General features: G+C 47.0%; 1 protein-coding gene across 3 annotated transcripts; it reads right to left on the bottom strand.

Moving 5' to 3' along the window:
* Positions 1-2,120: 2,120 nt before the first annotated feature.
* RPP25L (ribonuclease P/MRP subunit p25 like) lies at positions 2,121-7,558 on the bottom strand. 3 transcript variants are annotated; one of them, XM_073611685.1, is made up of 2 exons: positions 7,474-7,558; positions 2,121-4,352 (listed from the first exon to the last, which is right to left on the bottom strand). In XM_073611685.1, the coding sequence occupies exon 2, from the start codon at positions 4,341-4,343 to the stop codon at positions 3,786-3,788; it is 558 nt and encodes a 185-aa protein (XP_073467786.1). In that variant the 5' UTR covers positions 4,344-4,352; positions 7,474-7,558; the 3' UTR covers positions 2,121-3,785. The 3 variants fall into 3 exon arrangements, with proteins under 3 accessions (XP_073467786.1, XP_073467805.1, XP_073467796.1); XM_073611704.1 differs by having other exon boundaries at positions 7,486-7,548; XM_073611695.1 differs by having other exon boundaries at positions 7,451-7,546.
* Positions 7,559-8,620: the final 1,062 nt, after the last annotated feature.

The following is an 8,620-nucleotide window of genomic DNA, read 5'->3' as shown; positions in this document are numbered from 1 at the left end:
CAATATCTGAATGATGTCTGTAACTACAGGCATCATTCAAATATACCTGCTCAAAGCCAAGGACGTCATATGACGCCCTTGGTATTGAAGTGGTTAAAAAAAATTAAACAATAAAGTTAGCCCAATTTTGTTTTCATATTGTGAAAGAATGTTACACCGAGTAAATTGATACCCAACATGTCACGGTTCAAACTTGCACCCGCTCGTGGAATGGCGACAAACTTTTACCCTTAAAAATCTCCATAGGTGACGTTTAAAAAATTCTACAGGTTACCAGTTTTGAGTTACAGAGGAAGTCTAGGGCTAGAATTAGTGCTCTCGCTCTACCGATCGCGGCCATACCTCACATGTGTGGTTTGCACACCGTTTTCATATGTGGGCGCTACTCATGTATGCGTTCGCTTCTGCGCGTGAGCTCGGCGGGATGAAGAATATTTTTTTCTTAAATTTATTTTACCTTTTATTTTTACACTGTTCTTAAAAAAAAAAAAAAAAAAAATGTATGTGTCACTTTTATTCCTATTACAAGGAATGTAAACATCCCTTGTAATAGAAAAAAAGCATGATAGGACCTCTTAAATATGAGATCTGGGGTCAAAAACATCAGATCTCATATTTACACTAAAATGCAATAAAAAAAAAAAAAAAAAAAAAAAAAAAAATTTAAAAATTGTTTTTTTTTTTTTTTTTTTGAAATGACAAAAAAAAAAATGGCCCTTTAAGAGCTATGGGCAGAAGTGACGTTTGGACGTCGCTTCCGCCCTGCAAAGGTATGGAGACGGGTGGGGGCCATCTTCCCCTCACTCGTCTCCATACCCAGCATGAGAAAGGATCCGATCACCTCCGCCGCTGCCAATGGCTCCGGTAAGCAGCGGAGGGCACCGGAGTGCGGCGGCCCTCTCCTGCCGCCCATAAAAGCGATCTTGCTGCGAATCCGCTGCAGAGACCACCATTATCGGAAACCGGACCGCCAGCCGAAGAAGGGGATACCAGTGTTATGGTAGCTAGCTGCTACCATAACGGTATTCCTCTTCAAAAGTTAGGACGTATATTGGTGCATGGTGGTCTGGAAGTGGTTAAAAAAAAAACAAAAAACAAAAACAAAAATACACACAAATATGTGTTTATTTCTTTCATTTGCCAAAATAAAATGAAAATTCAGCCTAATGAAATAAATGGCCAAATGCGCCTAAACACATTAGAAGAAAAAAAAAAAAAAAAAAAACACAGCTTAGGTGCCACTTTGATGCTGCTTCGTGCCAGAGAGTGTAAAGTCGCATCAAAGTCACGCCCCATGAGCAGAACTGTCCCCCCCCCCCCCAAAAAAAAAAACACAAAACGCATAAAAAAAAAAAATAACCCTGCAACACTTGCATTTTTGGTGCGGGTCTATTGAAGTTTATTACACGCAAAACAAAAAATTAGTCCCTGACCCTTTCCGACAAACACAGATGTGAACGAGATCCATAGGAAACCATGTTAAATGGACTGCAGTGCGTTTCTGCAAAAGACACTAAAAAAAAAAAACGCATATGTGTGAACCGAGGGTAAGGGCAGCTTCACAATGCCCCGCTGTGTTCTGGGCAAAGCACAGGAGAGCAGCATGAAGCCGCCCCAAAAGTAAAACTAAAAAGGCAAAACTTTTTTTGCTCTCTGTGTCCCTATTGGGGGAATCTCACCCCCCCCCCCCCCCCCCACAATTTGTACTGTTTACTGTTATCACTAAGAATGAAAGAAAATCACAAATTTAGGGTTGTCGCCAGAACAGGAATAGAGGGGAAATCTTCAACTAGTTCTGGTGACAGCCCAGGATTCTCACTTACGATTTTGGTTATGCGCCAAGGAGGGTGAGAGGGAAATTTCCACAATGGGACACAGATGGCAAAAAAGGGGTTATGACCCTCCCCCCCTTACTCTATCTAAAATGAAAAAAAAAAAAAAAAAAAAAAAAGGGTCAGGTTGGGGGGGGGGGGGGGAGATGTTTTGCCCATATTTCTTCTTTAGCCCCATAGGAGGACTGTTTTCTTCTATACATTAGAACCGATACAGCCATGGAAGAATTTTCAGTCTTCATACAGGAGAAGCAGGAACATACATGGTGCTCAGACACAGAACGAACCTTTACCATCACAAAATAAATTTTATTGTGCGTTATAAGCCCTTGGCAGAGTCCTGGTAATGTGGAAATACGCAGAACACTATCTGAGGTCTCCAATTGTGCCAACAAACAATAAACCTCTCAGCCTGTCCTACCATAAAGCTCCAATTCTGAAAAGTCATGATTGTTTGACGACACACGCTGGGGCGGAGCCATCGCAAAGTTTCCTCCGGAGACATAATGGCCAATCAAGTGCAAGATTTTGGTAGTACAGTTCAGGTTAGGATGGGGGGGGAGGGTGTGAGAGGTCTTCATTTTCCTGAAGACCTCTCACTTTGTCCAAATATGAAGGATCAGGGGGTTGGGGAAGGCAAGTAGAAGACAGCACTGACCCCCATTTCCCGATCTGCTGGTTGCAGGTCTGTGTGCACTGCTGCCCAGGTTTGGTGCTTCTCAGGTGTTAGAGAATTCCCCATACACATACATGGGATGCTTACGCATATAAAGAGGGCAGCCACACACTCAACCTCATCCCGCTTATCCTTGTGTGGTCTTATCTGGATCAATGAACTTTGGGTTTGAGGCGACCATCTTTATATACAGTGTGGGTGGAGCATACGTGTGTACGCCATGGCTCGATACTTTCTGTACACTACAAAGGGAAATATGGAGGCTACTTGCTGAGATCTTTCTGAAAATGCTCGGTGCCTGGCTGTTATGCCAATTCTAAGGAAACAAGGTGGTGTATCGTGAACCGTGTAGAGTAGGTAGACCTCCGATTTTCCTAATCTGCATACATGCTTATGGGTCACCCAGGAAATGAGGCATTTCAGACGAGGTTAGCAAAGGCAGCCTACACTTTATCCATTTCTCCTTAAGCTCTGAAGAGATGCCATCACTTTGCCCTTCCAGGACATAGTGACAGGTTCCCTTTAAAGCCCACCCCCTAACCACCACCTCTATACTGCGCCCAATCTTTTATGGTCATCACATAGGAGCTGTATCGTGTGACAGAGCTCAGGATTAGCATTTGCCTGCACCGTCCAAGCATCATGGGAGGTCACATGATCCCCTATACCTAGAATTACTAGGCATTTAGTGGTGGAAGCCATGGGATGAAAAATGGCAGAGAGCACTGGAGAGTCAAGTATAAGGGGCGGGCTTTAAAGAGACTTTGCTCTGAACAGGCAGCAGAACATACACCTGATAAGACTAGTAAAGATCAGATCTGGCAACAATCTTTCATCTTTGGACCTTCCATGACCTGGAAGTGCAGTGCACCAGGGCCTACAGCCAGCAGACTCGGGGGGGAATAGCAGGTAATACTGTTACTTAGCTCACCTCCTCCATGGTGTAACCAAGCTGGAGGAGAAAGTGGATCTCCATCGGCAGTTAAAAAGGCTCTGAAAACATAGGCACCATTTGTAAAAGTTCAGGCTCGTCATCAGAGTTCGGGGATTGGTCCAGATCTTCTACAAGTGTCACCAGGCCATGGCAGCCTTTTGTTCTAGATCCATCATTGCTCTCCATGCTTTGGAACCCAACGTGACCAGATTAGCTCTTCGAGTTGGAAGAGCGAAGAGTGACCTAAAAACTTGGACTACCCCAATGAAGCCCCCCAGGCAACATCTGGCCATATTTCCTCTGTTGGGTCTTTCCAAGAATCCATATCTATAAATATCCCTTTCTATGACTGCTTAGGGGTCTCCCCTCGGCCACCAGGTGGCCTTGGCTGCTTCCTTCCCATTGCCCCACCTCGGCCCAGGCCTGGTTTCTTCCTCTTTGGCCCCTGGTTCTCCACCTTTATTTCCTGGATCCACTGGGTCTCGTAGCTGCCGGGGGCCTGGTAGCCGGGCTCGGCGGTATCCAGGGGGACCTTGCTGAGGAGGATGCAGATAGAGGGGCAGTTCCTCTTTACGGTCAGCGGGTCCAGGCCCGCCTCGGGTACGATGGGCTCCCAGATCTCCTCTGTCTGCCTGTAGAAGATCTTGGTGATCTGGTGCAGATCCTTCACCCTCCTCTTCATGATCTCCACACAGGTGAGGGTCTTGCCGAGGGCTTTGCCCATTCCGCTGAACAGAATCTGGTGCACGCTCTCGCTCTCCATCTTGCCGATGGCGAAGCCCATGAGATTACGGATCTTGCTGCCATCTTTGACCTTCATCTCGATGATGTCTGGGGGAAGGGAAGTAAAAGGAAGCTCCATGGGCTTCTCCTCCACCCGAACTTTCTGGTAGTTCTCCATGACGTTTTCCTAAGGGCAATGGACAAAAGCGTTATAAAAGGGCCACACCTCCTCCAGTATGATCATAGATGTATTGGGCACCTACACATCATTTGCTATAGAGGGGCTCAGCATTAGACAAACGCCAACTGAGCTTAAAGCACAACTCCAGTCTGCTCCCCACCCCTCCACCACAACTCCCCCTGCTGCTTTTTTCTAGGTGTGGTCAGTCTGGTTATGTGACATCAGGGGTACTCCACCTCCTATTGCAATGAGCGGGTCTGGAAGCTGCAAAGACTGGAGCCACATCTTGATATAGCGCCACTCTCTTTACAGGCCCAGACCGGCCTGGTGACACCTCTCCAGTGGGTGTGTCCGTGACACGTTGGTCTCACAGGAAGTAGGTTTGGATGATACTGGGCATCAATTTAAACTAGAATAGAGAGGCAAGTCTGCTGTGAGGTGAACTGCTGTCTGAATCCCCTATGAGCAGATGTCTTCTCACTTCCTGCCAGGACAGGAAGTGATGGGAAACCTCTGCAAAGGGGAGCACCAATGTTTATTTTTGGTTGCATGGGGAAAATGTTAGAACTTCCTGCCCTGGTGACAACCCCCATTTTCTGTTCGGGTGTCATAGAGACCAGAAGTGAGGGAAGTCTCTCACCAAAGTGGTCACAGAGCAGATTTCTTCTCACTTCCTACCAGGACAGGACGTGATGGGAAACCTCTCCAATGGGGGGGGGGGGGGGGGGGGGCACCATTACCAACGGGGTCACAAAGCAGATTTCTTCTCATTTCCTGTCAGAACAGGACGTGATGGGAAACCTCTCCAATATAGATTTTTTCAATTTTAAAAGCAGCGGCAAGCGTGCTGATCTCACAGGTTTGCTGATCTGACAGAACACCGCTGCTTTTACAATTCAACATCAAAACACTCAGATGCATTTTAAAATCCTGTATTTCACTATATAAGCTGAGTTTACTGTTAAAAATAAGTGTGGAATGCAAGACTTGGGTGGGTGTAACAAGATGTCCGCTGCCGCCTTCTCTGACTGCAGGCTTATTGCGAATGGGTGCGGGGTGTACCAAGATGGCCGTCGCAGTGTAGTGACAGAACGTCGCTTCCGTTACCTAATCTGACGGAACACTGCTCCGTCAGATTAGGCGACCCGTCAAATCTTGTAATGGAAGTGACGTTCTGTCACGGCCATCTTGGTTCACCCCGCACTCCGCCACAGTAAGCCTACAGTTCTGAAGTCACCGAGCGGACATCTTTTTACACCCATCGAAGTTTTGCATTTCACTTATTTTTAACCAGTAAACTCAGCTTATATCATGAAATACAGGATTTAGAACTCCGTGACACAGTTTATATGTTGAATCTTAAAAGAAGCGGCGAGCTTGCCGATCTCACAGGTTTGCTAATCTGACAGAACACCGCTGCTTTGAAAACTCATCATCAAAATACTGAATTTCACTATATAAGCTGAGTTAACTGGTAAAAATAAGTGTGAAATGCAAGACTTTGCTGGGTGTAAAAAGATGTCCGCTGCCGCCTTCTGATTGCAGGTGTTCTATCGGAAAGCTGCTATTCATCAGCATATGTAACGTCTCAGAACAGCCATCTTGGTACACCCCGCGCTTGCCCACAGTAAGAAGTCAGCAAGCGGACATCTTGTTACACCCACCGGAGTCTGGGCATTTCACACTTATTTTTACCACTAAACTCAGCTTATATAGTGAAATTCTGTATTTTAAAAATCCGTCAGACCGTTTTGATGATGATTTTTCAAAGCAACGGTGTTCTGTCAGATTAGCAAACCTGTGAGATCGGCAGGCTCGCCGCTGCTTTCAAAATTCAACATCAAAACCGTGTCACCGAGTTCTAAATACTGCATTTGACTTTATAAGCTGAGTTTACTGATGACAATAAGTGTGAAATGCAAGACTCTGGTGGGTGTAAAATGATATAGTGTATCCTTACTGTGGAGGAGTGCGGGGTGTACCAAGATGGCCGTGCCGGAATGACACTTCCGTTACATAGTCTGATGGGTACCGGTGTTTTGTCAGATTAAGCGATCTGTCAGATTTTGTAACGGAAGTGACGTTCCGGCACGGCCATCTTGCTACACCCCGCACTTGTCCACAGTAAGGATAAAGCGGTAAGCGGACATTTTGTTACACCCACCGGAGTCTGGGCATTTCACATTTATTTTTAACATTAAACTCAGCTTATATAGTGAAATTCAGTAATTTAAAAATCCGTAAGAATGTTTTGGATGATGAATTATAAAATCAGCGGTGTTCTGTCAGATCAGCAAACCTGTGAGATCAGAAGGCTCGCCGCTGCTTTTAAAATTTAACATCTAAACATTCAGACGGATTTGTAAATTCTGTAAATCACTAAAGAGTTTACCATTAAAAATAAGTGTGAAATGCAAGACTGCGGAGGGTGGAACAAGATGTCCGCTCGCCGCCTTCTGATTGCAGGTGTTCTATCGGAAAGCTGCTACCCATCAGCATATGTAACGGAAGTGACGTCTCGACACGGCCATCTTGGTACACCCCGCGCTTGCCCACAGTAAGCCTATATCCTCACCGTGGAGGGGTGCGAGGTGTACCAAGATGGCGGTGACTGAAAGTCACTTCTGTTACGAATTCTGACGGGTCGCCAAATCTGACGAAACATCGGCTTTCTGACAGGACACAGGCCTACTGCGGCCGAGTGCGGGGTGTACCAAGATGGCCGTTGTGTGTTGTGACCAAACGTCACTTCCCTTACCTAATCTGACAGGACACCTCCATTCAGAGAACGCCTGGAACTTCTCAAGCGGTTTGCTGACTGGACGTTGTGGAGATTGTAGGGTCACCGCACCACAGGCTCTCCACCTCGTCCAATCAGAGAACGCCTTCCATCCAATGGGATTGGAGGGGTGAAGAGGTTGAACCCCCATTACACTGGAGCTGTCCTGGGGGAAGCCAGGCAATCAGCATTTCCAGACATCTCCCACCGAGGACTCATCCAGTCACTTCATTCTACCCTGATCTGAGGACAGGGGCCCTCGTCATACAGGGAATGCTGGGAATCTGTGGTTCACCACTCATGGTAATACTACCCCCCAACACACCTCCTATGGAGGGACCGACTCACCGCACACCTCACCGATCCATCCGGGTCCTCACTGAGCCGCCATCTTACCGTGACATCATCACCGGAAGAGGGCGGGACTTCAGAGTCCACCAATCAATCATAAGAAGAGATGTTTAATGCTCTTCCGGGATGCGGCTCACCCTGGAACGCACAGGTGTCCTCCCAGTACTGGAGAATACTGCCACCTGCCGGTCACTACTGGGAATACACCCTCCATAACCCCTTCTATGCTGTACACTCCACGTCCCCCCACTATATACAGATTAACCCCTTCTCTGCTGTACACTCCACTCCCCCCCCCTATATACAGATTAACCCCTTCTCTGCTTTACACTCCCCACTATATACAGATTAACCCCTTCTCTGCTGTACACCCCCCACTATATACAGATTAACCCCTTCTCTGCTGTACACCCCCCCCCACACACTATATACAGATTAACCCCTTCTCTGCTGTACACCCCCCCACTATATACAGATTAACCCCTTCTCTGCTGTACACCCCCCTCACTATATACAGATTAACCCCTTCTCTGCTTTACACTCCCCACTATATACAGATTAACCCCTTCTCTGCTGTACACCCCCCCACTATATACAGATTAACCCCTTCTCTGCTGTACACCCCCCTCACTATATACAGATTAACCCCTTCTCTGCTGTACACCCCCCCCCCACTATATACAGATTAACCCCTTCTCTGCTGTACACCCCCTCACTATATACAGATTAACCCCTTCTCTGCTGTACACCCCCCCCTCACTATATACAGATTAACCCCTTCTCTGCTGTACACCCCCCCCCACTATATACAGATTAACCGCTTCTCTGCTGTACACCCCCCCACACTATATACAGATTAACCCCTTCTCTGCTGTACACCCCCCCCCACTATATACAGATTAACCCCTTCTCTGCTGTACACCCCCCCCACTATATACAGATTAACCCCTTCTCTGCTGTACACCCCCCCCCACTATATACAGATTAACCCCTTCTCTGCTGTACACCCCCCCACACTATATACAGATTAACCCCTTCTCTGCTGTACACCCCCCCCCCACTATATACAGATTAACCCCTTCTCTGCTGTACACCCCCCCCCACTATATACAGATTAACCCCTTCTCTGCTGTACACCCCCCCC

Source organism: Aquarana catesbeiana, linkage group LG01 (assembly GCF_042186555.1).
Source record: "Aquarana catesbeiana isolate 2022-GZ linkage group LG01, ASM4218655v1, whole genome shotgun sequence".
Classification (NCBI taxonomy): Eukaryota; Metazoa; Chordata; class Amphibia; order Anura; family Ranidae; genus Aquarana; species Aquarana catesbeiana.
This window is presented reverse-complemented; position numbering and strand designations above follow the sequence as displayed.